At 38.4% G+C, this 16,689-nt stretch overlaps 1 protein-coding gene across 3 annotated transcripts; it reads left to right on the forward strand.

Moving 5' to 3' along the window:
- Positions 1-1,031: 1,031 nt before the first annotated feature.
- Positions 1,032-8,534, forward strand: LOC107809265 (nicotinamide/nicotinic acid mononucleotide adenylyltransferase-like). Of its 3 annotated transcripts, NM_001325835.1 has the most exon segments (14): positions 1,038-1,242; positions 1,935-2,026; positions 3,028-3,112; positions 3,855-3,928; positions 5,084-5,169; positions 5,513-5,596; positions 5,801-5,873; positions 5,875-5,885; positions 7,327-7,328; positions 7,330-7,352; positions 7,354-7,403; positions 7,526-7,627; positions 7,868-7,926; positions 8,015-8,504. In NM_001325835.1, coding segments are annotated over 12 exon segments (753 nt in total). In that variant the 5' UTR covers positions 1,038-1,242; positions 1,935-2,026; positions 3,028-3,029; the 3' UTR covers positions 8,121-8,504.
- Positions 8,535-16,689: the final 8,155 nt, after the last annotated feature.

Consider the following 16,689-nt stretch of genomic DNA (forward strand, 5'->3'; position numbering starts at 1 on the left):
TATTTATTCAATTAATATGTAAGCTTTTCTACTCCATGTAACGGGTATTGTGCAATTGTCACATTTCATACACACTGGGTTCATATGATGTACTAATAATAGTTAACAATTTTTATAGATAATTTCTTCACTAGTATTTGTTTTCTTATTTTGATTGTTACCATGGATTCAATTTTCTCGATTAGATTACTGTGTTAAGTCTAGTAAAATAAAAGAATTTTCTACTCATAATTTGTAAATGAGATAAGCTACTGTGTACATTGCTATTTCCGGCGGATCCGTCGGTGAATTCCGCCCAAGTAGCAACAAGGCAGAGAGAGAGAGAGAGAGTTGTATTTTAAAATCGGAGTGGGTCAATATTCAGACGGGTTACGGGTGAGTATAGTTATATTTTAGTTGAAATTTAAGTTAGGCCAATGGAACGGTGACACGCGGATATTAATTAATTTTTTTTTTTACAAAGTTTTCCGTTAGTAATAAGGGTAATGTTGAGCCAAAAAAATAACGGTAGGGACATTTTTATTCAAATGGATGGACGGAGGGCAATTTTATACCAATTTCAATATTTAAGGGGAAGTTTTAGCCCTTTTCCGTAGTTAAAATAAGGAAGTATTTAATAAATAAATTTTTAGTTGATTTCAAAGTCCAAAATTTTAGGGAAATAATTAAATGACTATTTTGTCTCATATAAACTCTATCTTTAGAGTGTAAAAAAATCGAATGACATTTCGCTAAAGTCATTCGTGCTTTTAATACAACATAGATTGTGATATAGTATTGACCTAGTTGGTCTTGCAAAAATGAAGAAAAGGCACCATAGATGAAGGCGGAGATGAAAGAATCTGAGGAAAGTAGTGAAGGAGGGTGAAATTATGGGGCCCATATGCTGAAATGTAAAACATAGATACGTTGAAAAATTTTAGGGGAAAAAAGATAAGAAAAAGCTTAATTTAAGCTATTCACGCGCCAATATGGAGTGCAAAACACACAAAACGTGCCAAGTTTAAGGGCGATCTAAGTGTTTAGGAACAGAGTTTAGACAGTGGCGTTGAAAGTGGTTATTTGTGCACTTCGCCCCACAAAAGGGAGTAAGTGCAAAGCCATAGTAGACTTGTTGAAAAGAGGGATCATCAAGCTAATGCGCGATTCCCCCAAATCCATTAACTATCTTTTATAGAATTTTTCACCTGCTGGGGTAACTCCTGCGCTCAAAGACCTTGTCAAAGGCCATTTTCCGGTCAGGTAAGTAGCTTCTTGCCACAGTTATTATCGATCACCTTTTTCCTTCGGGAATTTTTTGGGTTAAAGTTTGAATTGTGTGAGTCTGGGTTATATTTTGTAAGACCAAGGTGATTTGACTGTTCATTTCCCTGTAAACCATATGTTGATTTTACAGGTTTAGGAGCCCAGTTCCCCTCTCTTTCATATTTAATATCTACTAGTTTTTTCCAGGTTACTTCTTTGCCATCATTAAACTCCCATAACCATTTGTAAAGCAAGCTTTTGTTGTGAAGCTTGAGGTTCCTCACTCCTAACCCCCTTCCTTCCTTAGTGTGCTCCACTTTACAAGAGGGAGCTTCTTCTTGTTTGCACTCCCCGTCCATGAAAAACTCCCTACTGATTCTATCAATTTGCTGCTCCACTTTAGTAGGAATTGGGAGTAAACATCAAGCATGTCGGGATCCCATCCAGCACACTATTCACCAAAGTCAACCTTCCCCGGAAAATACTGTTGTTTCAGGGTGCTAGCTTTCTCTCTTATTTCTCAGTGACTCCTTGCCATACATGTTATCTTTTGGTTCTGCACCCAGTAGTAGCCCCAAGAAAGTAGTTGGAAACTTCTTAATTTTACAACCCATTAAATCTGCCAGGGATCCAATTTCATTATCAGCATTAACAGAGAAGATTGAACTTTTGCATATATTAATATTCAGGACTTTGCAAAGAAGCCAGCAACACAACTCTTGAATGCAATATTTGTTCCTTATCAGCTCTGCACAACAATAGGGTGTCATCCGCATACAAAGTATGTGATATATCCAGTGTCCTACTTATCCATCCCTTTTCAGTACATTATTAAGCATAATGTTTAAGATTTATGTAAATGCTTCAAATGCATCAGTGCCTTTTCGATCCTTTCATCTTCCTTCAAAATGCATCTATGGAACCTAGGACTCTGAACTCTTAAATAGGAGAAAGAAAGGAAGATGAAAGGGTAGAGTAAGTCGAAAAGGCACCAGGTGCATTTGAAGCATTCGCACAAACTCACGCGTTTAATGCCAAATCAACTTGGTGCTGACATCTCATCGAAGAATAGTTGTTTTATATACATATAGATGTCTAAGTGTTAGTTGGAGCAAGTAATATAAAGTTAAAAGTCAAGATAGTTCTATGGAGAATGACTTCCGCTCATAAGTGATGAAAGTCATTTTCTCCATTTTGATGGAAAGTGTTTTCATTACCAAACACCAGAAAATGATTTCGTCATAGAAAGTATTTTCACGAAAAATGACCTTCCTCATACCAAACACACCCAAAGGTATTCATGTAAAAGGTAATCCTTATTATTATTATCAAGCATCTAAAAGGCAGTGATACCCTATCAATATTCATAATATAGCTTTTATGACCTTTCAGCTATGATACTCGGGATTTTACTTAGGTGATTTTGTTACTCTGATATAGTGGTGTTTTCTTATTATTTGTCAATTTTGTTTTTGATCCCTCCCAGAATCTGTCGTCTTGAATTAATTGCAGTATTCTTGATCAATAAAGGGAAAAAGAAAAAGAAGAATTGATTTCTGTATAAAGTAGCTATTCTAATCATTGATAAGAAAAAGAAAAAAATTTGAACATAGATTGGGTTGGACTAGTTTAATTTTGAAAAATCTTATTCTACTTGTTCTTTGATATGCTTTTTCTTAAAGTATGCTAGCAGATGTGAGTCACCATTTGTTGGTTGTGGTTATGCTTTTTTTTTTTTTTCTTCCCGTTTTTTGGTGCTAACTGATTTATTTGAATTCATAGGTATGACTGATATTGCTTTACCATGGGATAAGCTGTCTTTAGATTTAATAAAACAAGAGGAGGGGCAATCAAGTCCGGAAAGGAAGTAAGTTTATTATATGATCTTTGACTAACTCAACACTAATTTTTAGTTTCTGATTTAATATCTAGTAGATTATCACATCAAGCTTCAATGTTGACTGACTTGTTTTATAGTTGCCTATTTACTTCTCACTCTTCCATTGCAGCTGCCAATTGTCATGAAATGTGCTTGTTTATGATAGAGTCTGACATCATTTTCAGAAATCAAATGTAATTTATGTTTGAAAGGGGCATGGGTCAATCACCATGAAATGGACAAGCTTTATAATGGAAGTAAAATTGAGTAGTTTCCAAGTCCACTTTCCGATGTGGCAGCTCTCACAACTGCAGTAGTGTTGAAAAACTTCAGTGGTGACTTAATGCATAAAAGCAAAAAGAGCAAGATGTTAATATACCTACTTGCCAGCATACCTGGATTTGATTTACTTTATTTTACTATTTCTTCTTCACCCTACTTCCTCAGTATATTCTACAGGAACATGCTAACCAGAGGCGGATGCATCCTTCGTGTTGCGGGTTCAATCGAACCCAGTATTTTCGACACAGTTTAAATTTTATATGTGAAGTATCACTAAAATTCCAACAAGTTTTTTATCTGAACTCATAATATCAAAAGTAGACTGGGTTTTTTGTTGATTTTGTTGTTGTTGTTGTTATAATATCAAAAGTACAACGATTTTCAGTGCAAACTCTTTAAAACTAAATTTTGGATCCGCCTTGTTGCTAACTCTCTCTTTTGCTTCTAGGAAAAGGACATATGTAGTTCTTGTATCCACAGGAAGTTTCAATCCTCCTACTTACATGCACTTGCGCTGTTTTGGTACGTACTATCTAACCTCTACAGTGTTTCTCTTGCTGACTTACACGCACTTCCTTTTTTCCCATCACTCATCGGTATCTACTTCTTCCAGACCCCAACGTTTTATTATTCTTCCCTCAAAATCACAATTCGTGATATATTTCGACACAAAAAATATAGCTCCAGCACCTAAAATCCAAAATCAACGGCAATGAAATAAACTGTGATGACATTTGGTCCAGAAACTAAAAACGGCCAGTTGTGCGAAATCCATTTTTTCTGGCAAACGCCATACTTTCTCCATATACTGCGGCTGGCAATGGCAGAAATGACGGCGTTTGGGGCAGAGAGCGATGGCTCTGAACACTTTGCGAGCTATATTAGCGCAACTAGAACATACATAGGAAAGAAATTTTCAGAACTTTTATAAGACTTAGATGATCAGATTTGGATAGAAAGGTCTCTGGTGGAAGACACTAGAACTGCATACCAACTCTTCTTGCTATTTCTAGAAATATAAAAATTGCCCTGCAATATTCAAATTAGTGCTAATCTAGTAATTACTAATCTCGTATGGTTGAGGTCTATAATTGGCTGGCCTTTTACAGAGAAAAGTGGAGGTAAAAAATCAAAGAAGCAGCCGGAGGAAGAAAAGGATGAGCATTTTAGCTTTTGACTGGTGTTGCTCGGTCTGATTTCACCGGTGAAAAGAGATGATGGGTAAATGTTTGTGGGTGTGGTTTCATGTTGGCTTCTGGGAAGGAGAAGGCATTTTTTTTTGGGGCTCAAATTCTTTTTCTGTTTTTTGGATTATTTGGCTACTGAATCCACGTGTCTGTATTTGAATGACTTTTATTGTTGAGTCATCTACGCATGAACTACACACTCTCTCTTTTAATTGTCTCAGTACTTTGTGCCTAATAGGTACAAATTGAGCAAAGTTTGAGTGTTCAATAGGTCATGGGCTGAGTTTAGGTGTCTAGATGAAATTTCTCGACTAGTTTAAGTGTCTGTATGTATTTGGCCTTTTTCTATTCAGATGAATGTGAAAAAACCATGTAAGTAGTCATAAGTCCTCAAGAACATAAGCTGCTCAAAATGAATATGATGTTAGACTATGAAGTTCATTTAATCGATTTAGTGGGTTTTGCTGAACTTTTGGCAATATTGATTCAGAGTTGGCAAGAGATGCATTGACTTCAGAAGGGTTCTGCGTAATTGGAGGTTATATGTCACCAGTAAATGATGCATATAAGAAGAAGGTATGTAGCATATCTCCAGGCAGTGAAACTGCTTTAAAATGTGTAACTGGAAATGAGATAATAAAAAGGAATAATGTACAAGTAGCTTTGCTATATTATTACTTGCTTCTGATCTTCACGCTGTTGCATTATGAACTAGTGTATATTGTTCGTGGTCTGGGACCTGACACAATGTTATACTAACACGCACTGTTCTTAGTCATGAGGTGTAGTTTCTTGCTATGTTTAACATTTTTGCTGGTCTACTATATATAAAAGATTGAACATGCTCTGCTTCTGGTGTCAATGTTACTAATGCACGAAAAAGCGGTATTGTTAATGCATTGCCTCCCTATCTTTGCAGGGTCTTATATCTGCCGAGCATCGTGTTGCAATGTGCCAGTTAGCTTGTAAAAGCTCAGAATTCGTTATGACAGATCCCTGGGAGGTCTCTCTCTCACTCTCTCTCTTCCTCCTCCAGAAAAAGAAACCCAAAAACCTTCCTTTTTGATGTGAGTAATATTAGGATCCTACTTGGTATAATTGCTGCTGACACCTAGTTATTTGATGTATTTTACACCACTGCTTCAGTCTGATACAAACTTAATTACCTTCATCCTATCAATTAATTTTGCTTAAAATAATTGTACAGGCAAGCCAGGATAGCTATCAACGAACATTGACAGTTCTCTCCAGAATAAAGTCCGCTATCTGTGGTGGAAGTTTGTCATCCAGTGGTAAGGTCCATTATTGACATCAGTCAGTGTGTGTTGGCAGAGTTTCCATAGGAATTTAGTCTGATGGTCAATTGTTTACAGGAGAAACTTTCCAGTCCTGCCGAAAATAGCTTTTCGTTTTTATAAATAAAAAATCCTTTTCTTTACTACGACTTTGTACATACTTTTGAGACAGTGTAGATGTGTATTACAACAACAACTACAACTAAGCTTCAGTCCCAAACAAAGTTGGGGTCCAGGATATGAATCCTCACTTCTTTCTTTAGTGAAAGAATATTTATCTACTCCCTTCCCAACCTCCAACCCGACCCCAATAAAAGAAAAAGAAGAGAAAATATTACTTTATTCCTCTACTCAGAAAATTTTGGTTTATGAGGGCCATTTGTGTAAACTTACAGGAAGTGGTAGAAGTTAGAACTCATTGTTGACACCTCCATCTTATCCAGCATACAACATGGTAAATTTCCTGTATGTGGTGTCAAATCATCAAACTCTAACATTGGTTTTGCAATTTCTTAGCACTCTGGATTTACTTTGAAGAGGTTGCTTCAGTTGCATCTCATATAAGCAAATATTCCTTGTCCACCAACTGGCGGGCTTTCACCTCCATGTTCTTGCTCGCAATTCCCCTTGGATGATTTTGGTAGTTGGTTCAAGGGATGGAGTAAAGACTATTGTAGTAGTAGGTTAGCTGGCAATAATGCTCAGAACTTGGGGACAGCGGCATGCTTAGCATATATATTTTGTTTTACCAGGTTATAGTTGAGGAAAAGTCAGACGATACTATTTTCCCAACCAAACAAATATAAAAAAATGAAGAATGAAATTGAACCAAACTGGAACAAAAAGAATGTGCTTAAGGTATTGAAGCCTTGCTTTATCTTTGTTTGAGCATTTAGTTAATAGATCACTGTGCAGTACATTTCTCTGTGGAGGTAGCTTTGTTGTGTAAATATGTGTACTTTCTATGCTTCAAATCAAATGTCATATTCTCCATTCGGTTCTGCCAATTTGATGTTCACTTCGTAGAATTTATATTTCATCACTTATTGTACATAATGGCAAGTCCAGTTACTCCTACTTTTACAGATTAATTGAGCAACCATAGTCCATCACCTAACTTTTTGTCCCACATTCCCACTTATCGTAAATCGATGCACATGCTAGTTACTACCTAATAAACTATTACTTAGTCCTTGTGCAACCATAAGAAACCATGCAAAAAAGAACAAGCCATTCTATCTGTAAGGCAGGGAATAATTAGCTAGTTCACATTGTAAACTTATATTATCTATCCAAGTGAAATTTTCGTTTAATTCTATTGTAGCTTACGAACTTCCATGCAAGTTCTAATAGTGGTTATTTTTCTTGCAGAAGACCTCATGGTCATGCTTACGAACTTCCATGCAAGTTCTAATAGTGGTTATTTTTCTTGCAGAAGACCTCATGGTCATGCTTGTGTGTGGTTCTGATCTGCTAGAATCTTTCAGCACGCCTGGAGTTTGGATACCTGAGCAGGTAAGTTCATCTAAAGGGGTTTATCAGAAGCGAAATACTTCCTCCTTCATGTTGGATTGAAGTTATGCACTTATAAGTGTTGTGTAGAAGAAATAGGATATGCTCATTTGTTGATTTTATAGGTCAGGACCATATGTAGAGACTTTGGCTTGGTTTGTGTCCGGAGAGGTGGTCAGGATGTTGAAAAGATCATTGCCGGTGATGATATTTTGAATGAATATAAGGTAACTTTATTAGGAACTCAAAATCGGTGTCCCTTTTTCTCTTTAAGCTCATTAACTGAGACGATTGGCTGTTGTATGGGGGTTGCCACTGGTGGTAGACATTATTGAGATGTTAAAATACCATAATTCAGAGACAGCTTCATCCCCTTCCCCTCCCTCCTTTCCCAAATAAAAGAGAACGTGAGGTTATGGTCGAGGAGGCATGTAATATATTGTGTTCTGTAACATTTAATTTTGCAGAAAAATATCAAAGTTGTGGATGAAGTAGTGCCTAATGGAATCAGTTCAACGGGATTAAGGTAAAAATTCTCAATATGACTAGCTAGGAGGATATGAATTGAATCAGGATAAATTGTTGGACAAACTTTCTTTTGATTCTCATGTCAGGGACTGCATCTCGAAAGGGTTCTCAGTGAAGTACTTGACAGCCGATGAAGTAATTGATTATATGAAACAACATAACCTTTATAGAGGGCAATGTTCTAACAACTGAATCAGAAGCTCCTCTTAGGAGCTTGTTTTCTTAAATAATTGTTGATACCTGTCCAAGAGTCGCTCATTTCTTTGAGCTGTGATCTTAGCAGCGAGGCTACTGTCCCTTCCTGCAAGAGCAGAAAGATGTATTCTTTGTACTTCCTTCAAGGACAAGAGATGAGGACGAACACTTGCTCATTCCAGTTGTGTCCTCTATCTATGTTCATTTGTGATGAAATCTATTTCTTTTCTGAAACAAGGGCTAGTTACAGATGCTCCAGCCAGTTGAGGGAGTAGATCTTGGCTTCATGTGATTATAACTTATAACACAAAAACCTCAAAATGTCTTTAAAAGTGCTATAATGTATTACTATTGTTTTTCTTGGATTACTTATTAAAAAAACATTATATGAGGCAGACAATTGTTATTGAATTTATATCTGAATATTCTCTGCTTTTCCCCATCCTTTTTATTTGAAACCATAATTCACTACTCATTTGTATGTATTCTTCCCCAAATGACATTCTTTTCACATAATTGTTTCCTGAGTTCTCTTATTACTGCAATTGTTATGGCCTAGTTCTCTTTTATTTTTATTTTTAATGGAACGATGACATAATATACAAACCTGGAGTTCATCGTCCAGGAGTAAAAGTTACTCAGAAAGAAAACAAGCTTGTAATGTGTGACAGATCTTTCCGGTTGATACTATAAATTTTGTTATGAGTTCAAAATAGCTATCCTTATACAATTGCGTTCTACAAGCGTATCTCCAGTGATCAGGGTTCAAAGTGTTGGCCGACTAAATATTAAAATTCCAATATTATCCAAAGCCTTTTAACTGAAACACATTTTAACCCAAGGAGAATGGAGGGTGATATTAAAACGTAGTCAACACTCAACAGTGGGGGGTATATTTAGCCCTAACACGTTTTATTTTTATTTTTTATTATACATTATGTATCTCATTTTCAATGTTATGAATCAAACATTCGTAAAAGAAAGTATGTGCAATTAATCATCAACAAATTATTAATCCTAATATTACAATCCCTGCATTATAATTCCAGCATAACTTGTCTGTGAACCAAATGGCTCTTTAATATCTTGCTTTTTTATGGGAATGATATGGTATGTTAAAAGTAATATTTTAAAGGTATTTTTGGTATATTCTCTGTATATATTTAGCTAATGTGTAATCATTTTTGTAAACTCTATACTCAGTCGCCATCATATAAAAGTATACTGGGAGCAATATTTGACATCAATAATTTACGAATTTCCATGGTTAGATTTTTGTGGATCTTCTATGAATATTTTTGGATAAGTTACACAGTTGATCGGTCAACCAAAAATAATTATTTTTGTTAGCCAAATACAAAAAATATACATTAATTATGTACATAAAATATGCATATTATACATTAATATACACAAAATATATACATTTTATCGGCTAATAATGGATGATCTATTCTTTTTTTCCCCCACCATATCAAGAGTATCATTGAGCTGGTTAAGCCTAAAAATTATTATTAGAGTTTAGGTTCGGCGAGATGAGTATAGTGATAGCAGAGTCATGGCGTGGGGCTCGATTTACTTTCTCTTACGAGCTTAGAGACGGCCTGTACTAGCTTAGAGGCGCACACAGACATGAAGAAGCTAGTAACGGGCTTCAGTTGCCATAAATAAATACTCTGACGATGTGAGTGACATACAGTTAATCTCGAAAATTGACCCGTGGATCGTGGTAATGGACTATGTGAAACTTAGTTTGAAGGGAAATTTTCATGTTTAGGTATGGATTCATAAAAAAATTCAGAATTTACAACATTTAAACTAATAACATATTCCACAACATAAACATAATAAATGTATAAAATATATACCCTAAAATACGGCAAAGAACCTATAAAAAAAGGAATCTAATTTAGAAACGTATCCATAATTAGTCCCTTAAAATTCTCTTTTTTGTTAATTAAAGATGATTACTATAAATACTTTAGGTTATCATGATAATATTATCTCACTACCACGAGGCATCCTCCATAAAAATATGTTGCATCCTCCATTAAACTAGGTTCTACATTTTGGGATTCGTTTGTTCTTTCAATTTCATTCCCCACTTTGATATACTTATCGTATGAATATTTTTCTATTGTAGGAATATTTTCCTGCAGTCAATTCATCACCATCAACATCATTTTAATTAGAGAAAATTATCTTTAAGAAACATGAGGAGTTATTTGTCACGACCCAATTCTTCCTCCGTAAGATGTCGTGACGGCACCTAATCTCTACGACTAGGTAAGCCTAACAAAGATGCGGAAATAACAAAAATAAAAATAAAACTTAACAACTAACTGTAACAGATAACTAAATAACTGATAATAATGCCGCTTGGCATTTACAATAACCAACACTCTAATAATACACAGTATTCCCAAAATCCGGAAAATTATAAGTTACAAGCTACAAGAGGAAACTAGTATCTCTATACACCAGAATCTAATAAAAGAAGTAAGGATTGTAAATGACATATGAGGGAATAGAGGGAGACTCCGAGGTCTGCGGACGCGGCAGATATACCTTGAAGTCTCCGTACAGCAGCAAGCACTCTCAGCTAGTAGCGGGGCTGATAAGAAGTACCTGGATCAGCACACAAAACATGTGCAGAAGAGTAGCATGAGTACACCACAACGGTACCCAGTAAGTGCCAAGACTAACCTCGGTAGAATAGTGATGAGGTTAGGTCCGGGCCTTACTGGGATATAATAATAAGACAGATACTATAATAAAAATGAAGTAAAATGGAGAAGACCACAACAAGTATTCATAAAGCAATAACAACACCGCACAATGATAGAACAACAGGGGCGCTCCTGAGATACCGTCTCGTAGTCCCAAAAGTAAATATACAGGGAGAACTCTCGAGGTACCGCCTCGTAGTATCAAAAGTAAATATGCAGGGAGAACTCCCGAGGGACCGCCTCGTAGTCTCAAAAGTAAATGTGCAGGGAGAACTCCCGAGGAACCGCCTAGAACTCCCGAGGAACCGCCTCGTAGTCTAAAAAGTAAATGTGCGGGGAGAACTCCCGAGGAACTACCTCGTAGTCTCAAAAGTAAATGTGCAGGGAGAACTCCCGAGGAATCGTCTCGTAGTCTCAAAAATAAATATGCAGGGAGAACTCCCGAGGAATTACTTCGTAGTCTCAAAAGTAAATACACAGCTCAAATCGATAAATACAACAGTTAACACCAAGAATTCTATAGTTAAGACTGATAAAATATCAAGGGAAAATAGGAAATCAATTAGGCATGCTGTACAGAGTTCAAATAAGCAGTTAAAGCATGTAGACATGGGATATTAGACTAAACAGGGTAATTACACATGCTGATGTAACTCAATTAAAATGAAAAACAGATCACTACTCAGTGAAAAATCCAATTTTATAACAAATAGCCCGTGTACGCACCCGTCACCTCATGTACACGGCGCTCATATATCACAACAGTACCAAATCCTAAGGGGATTTCCCCCACACAAGGTTAGGCAAGCCACTTACCTCGAACCAAGCTCAATCAATCGGAAACAATGCCTTTCCCAAAAATAATTACATATCATAAATACAACTATAATAGACTAATCTAATTAATGAAATCAAGACTTTAACAAAAAATCCGAAATCCATCCTAAAAGGTCGACCCGGGCCCACGTCTCGGAATCAGGTAAAAGTCACAAAATACGAACACTCACTTGACCACGAGTTCACCCATACCAAAATTACCAAAATCCGATACCAATTCGCTACTCAATTCCTCAAATCAACTCCAAATCCCTAACCTCCAACTCCCAATTTCCACCTTAAATACATACTAACTAGGTGAAAAAATAAATGGGGAAGCAAGATTATTGATAAAAAATAAACACAAGGGACTTACCACAAGAAATCCCTCGAAAATGCTCTAAACAATCGCCCTAAACCGAGTTTGCAAAGTCCAAAATGACAAAAATCACGAAGCCCTTCGGTTTTAAACACTGCCCAGGCTTCTCGCTTCTGCGATCACATTAACCGCTTATGCGGCACCGCTTTTGTAGTACGCCCCTTGCATTTGTGGAGGCCACTAAGCTGCACAACCGCTTCTGCGGTCATAACCCCGCTTATGCGCAACAAAACCTGCTTCTGCGGACCAACTTCAAACTCCCGCGTCCGCTTCTGCGACCCTCCAAGCGCAGGTGCGAGTTCGCACATGCGGAACACCCTCCGCATCTATTCTCCACAGCCCAAGCTTGACCAAACCGCACCTGCGCTCCTCCTTCCGCACGTGTGAGTCTCCGCAGGCGTGAAAACACCAGAAACCAGAAACTTCAGCAATTTACATAAGTCCAAATTCAATCCGTTAAGCATCCGAAACACCTCAACCAAACATACCAACAAGTCCTAAAATACCATATGAACTTAGTCGAGCCCTCAAATCACATCAAACAACGCTACAAATACGAATCACCCTCCGATTCAAACTTAATGAACTTGAAACTTCCAATTTCTACAACCGATGTTGAAACCTACCAAACCATGTCCGATTGATCCCAAATTTTGCACACAAGTCATGTTCAACATTACCGACCTGCTCCAACTTTCGGAATCAGATTCCAACCCCGATATCAAAAAGTTCACTACCGGTCAAAATCTCCAAAAATTTGACTTTCGCCATTTCAAACCTAAATGAGCTACAGACCTCCAAAACACAATCCGGACACGCCCCTGAGTCCAAAATCACCCAACGCAGCTAACGGAACCGACAAAACTCCATTCCAGAGTCGTCTTCATACAGTTCCATCTACGGTAAAAATTCTAAGGCTTAAGCTTCCGTTTTAGGGACTAAGTGTCCCAAAACACTCCAAAACCACAAACAAAACCTCTCGGCAAGTCACATGAGCAGAAAAAAGATACGGGAAAAATAGTAAATAGGGAATCGGGGCTATTACTCTCAAAACTACCGGTCGGGTCGTTATATCCCCCCTCTTAAAATAATTGTTCGTCCTCGAACGAGCATAGAGACATACCTAAAGTGGTGAAAATATGAGGATAATGGCTGCGCATATTATGCTCGGTCTCCCAAGTCACCTCCTCGATCGGCTAACCCCTCCACTAAACCTTCACGGAAGCAATGTTCTTTGACCTCAGCTTTTGAACCTGCCTGTCCAAAATAGCCACTGGCTCCTCAAGATAAGATATATCTTTGTCCAACTGGACTGAGCTGAAATCCAACACATGAGCCGGATCACCGTGATACCTCCGGAGCATAGAAACATGGAATACCGGATGAAAACCTGCTAGACAGGGAGGTAAGGCAAGCTCATAAACAACCTCTCCAACTCACCGCAACAACTCAAATGGACTAATTGTAACAACTCGGCAGGTCGTTTTGAGCGAATTAGCCCCGATCCCCATATTTATTACATTCCCCATATCTGTGTTTGCTTATGTGACTTGCCGGGAGGTCTTGTTTTGGTTTTGGAGTGTTTTGGGACTCTAAGTCCCTAAAACAGAAGCTTAAGTCTTAGGATTTTTGACCGTAGTCAGAATGGTATGAAGATGACTCTCAAATGGAGTTCTGTTAGCTCAGTTGGGTGATTTTGGACATAAGAGCATGTCCGAACTGTAAATTCGAGGTCTGTAGCTGATTTAGGTTTGAAATGGCGAAAGTTGAATTTTTAGAAGTATGATCGAGCGGTTGACTTTTTGATATTGGGGTCGGATTCCGATTCCGAAAGTTGAAGTAGGTCCATAATGTTGAATATGACTTGTGTGAAAAATTTGAGGTCAATCGGGCATGGTTTGGTATGATTCGGTATCTTTGTAGAATTCAGAAGTTTAGAAGTTCTATAGGCTTGAATCCAGGTGTAATCAGTGTTTTGGTGTTGTTTTGAGTGATTCAAAGGTTTGACTAAGTTCGTATTGGGTTATATGACTTTTTGGCATGTTTGGTTGAGGTCCCGGGGGCCTCGAGTAGATTTTGGGTGGTTAACGGACTTGAATTTTGAGTTGATGAAACAGTTGAAGAGCTGCTGCAACTTGTGTAACAGCACTTGCAGAGTGGGCACCGCAGGTGTGAGCACGCAGAAGCGTGGCATAAATCGCAGATGCGGGCAAGGCCATGAAGGACAGGGGTCACAGGTGCGAAGAATTTCCCGCACTTGCGGTAGCGCAGATGCGGACAAGTGGACGCAGGTGCGGGGGAAGCTAGGATAGAGTGACTCCGCAGAAGTGAGGCCAGGGCCGCAGATGCGCGTTCGCAGGTGCAGAACCTGGAGCGCAGGTGCAGGCCCTAGAGGTGCAAGTGACTTCTACAGAAGCGACATTTTTCACCGTAGATGCGGCGTCGCAGGTGCGACAATAGGTCCGCAGATGCGAAAAGTCTAGTCAGAAGGTTTAAAAGCAAGGGTTCGCGATTTTAGCCTTATTTCAACATTTTGGACTCGAACTTAGGCGATTTTGGAGAAGATTTCCGAGGTGATTATTGAGGTAAGCTTCTTGTACTCTTGGATCATAAAACTTATTTCACCACTGATTTCCCCACCTAGTTAGTGAGAATTTGAAGTGAAATTTGGGGGTTTAGGGCTTGAGAATTGGAGAGTGGATTTTGGGGATTTGGATGACCAAATGGTGTCGTATTTTGATAAATTTGGTATGGTTAGACTCGTGAGTGAATGGGATTTCAGGTTTTGTGACTTTGGTCAGATTTCCAGGCGTGGGCCCGGGGCCAGGTCGAGCCTATTTCGGATTTTGGCTTATAATTTTATATTTTTCTTGTAGAATTTATTCATTTAGCCTATATTAATTATACCGTACTGCTTGTGGCTAGATTTGGGGCGTTTGGAGACTGATTCGAGGGGCAAAGGCATTTCGGAGTAGGATTTTCTCGGTTTGAGGTAAGTAACGCTTTCAAAATTGGTTCTGAGGGTTCGAAACCCCAAACTATGTGCTATAAGATTGGTATTGAGGTGACGCACATGCCAAGTGACGGGCGTGCGAGCGTGCACCATGAGAATGGTGGCCTTGTTGATTCCATGTCACTGTATAATGACTCTAATTTGTTGATATCCGTGTTTTCATCTTGTGATAAAGTAATTGAGTTGTCAATCATGCTAGATATCATGTTTAGGCTTTATGCGAGTACTGTTGGGGACCCCTAGTGGTTGTTTCTTGCTGTCATCTCACTGATTTCATTGATATTATGTACTCAGTCATGTTCATGCATTTCATATCATATCTCCATCTCAGTTGTTATTTATTGATACATCATGTCATTGTTTCGGGCTAGTTTTCATGATATTATGAGCCCGTGAGTGAGATTGATAACTGAGTGAGGCTGAGAGCATGATTATGAGTGACAGTTGTGGGATCGGGCTGCACGCCACATCGGTTATACTGATTTTATGATAGCACTTGGGTTGTAGGAGCCCCTCCGGAGTCTGTACATACCCCCAGTGAGCGCGGTTGATATTATTGAGGGAAGGATCTTCCCTGGACAGGGATCTTGTCCGAAGTACTTGATACCTGGAGATGGATCTTCTCCACAAAGCTGGATTGGCCTTCCTCGGTACTAGGTGACTTATAGTCAGTGATGTATATATTCCGGGATGGATCTTCCCTGGGCCGTATGGGCCATATACAGTACCGAATGGTTGAGCATTCGAGAGTGTGAGCATATGAGGCTGACAACATGGTGCATCACATACAACATGTGCATTGGCATGTAGAGATAACTTACTTATATTCTTTACACTGTTCGGATCTACTTCACTTTACTATTTTGAGTTGCCTATTTAATTTGAAAGCATGCCTACGTTTCTGTTTAGTTATTTCTATTTATCTGCACCGGTTGAGTTTGTCACTACCTTTCAGTCCAAAGTTTGGACTTGTTACTTACTGAGTTGGATGTACTCACGTTACTCCCTGTACCTCGTGTGTAGATCCAGGCATTTTTGGTCACGACTGCGGTTGCTGATTGCGACTTCAGAGTTCGGAGACTACCAAGGTAGCTGCACGGCGTTCGCAAACTTTGACTCTCTTTCTTTATCACTAGTTGTAGTTTCAGTTTATTTCTCTAGACACTGTAGTGGACTGTATTCTGATTTAGAAGCTCATGTACTCTGTGACACCCCGATTTTGGGATGGATTGTATCGTATTTTGGAGATTTCTGTTTTCAAAAAGGCTTTCCTAAATTATTAAATTGGTTCCGTCTTTATGTTCAAAAAATTTTCTGTGTTGAGATGTTGAGTTGTGGCTTGCCTAGTTCCACGATAGTCTCCATCACGACGGTTAGATTTTGAGTCGTGACAAGTTAGTATCAGAGCCTAGGTTACATAGGTCTCACGAGTCATGAGCAGGTTTAGTAGAGTCTTGAGGATCGGTACAGAGACGTCTGTACTTATCTTCGAGAGGCTGTCAAACTATTAGGAAACTTAACATTCTTAAATTATAGTCGTGAGAATCTTTTGATTCTGGTAACTAAATTTCTGTTGTTCTAATTCTCTCACAGATGGTGAGGACGCGTACTACATGGCAGGATAGACAA

This window comes from Nicotiana tabacum, chromosome 2 (assembly GCF_000715075.1).
Source record: "Nicotiana tabacum cultivar K326 chromosome 2, ASM71507v2, whole genome shotgun sequence".
NCBI lineage: Eukaryota > Viridiplantae > Streptophyta > Magnoliopsida > Solanales > Solanaceae > Nicotiana > Nicotiana tabacum.

Bases quoted from the DNA above. Each gene is read 5' to 3' on its own strand.
- LOC107809265 (XM_016633866.2), top strand. From the start codon at position 3,030: ATGACTGATATTGCTTTACCATGGGATAAGCTGTCTTTAGATTTAATA. The intron at 3,929-5,083 runs GTACGTACTATC...ATATTGATTCAG, and splicing joins CATGCACTTGCGCTGTTTTG to AGTTGGCAAGAGATGCATTG. The intron at 7,927-8,014 runs GTAAAAATTCTC...TTCTCATGTCAG, and splicing joins ATCAGTTCAACGGGATTAAG to GGACTGCATCTCGAAAGGGT.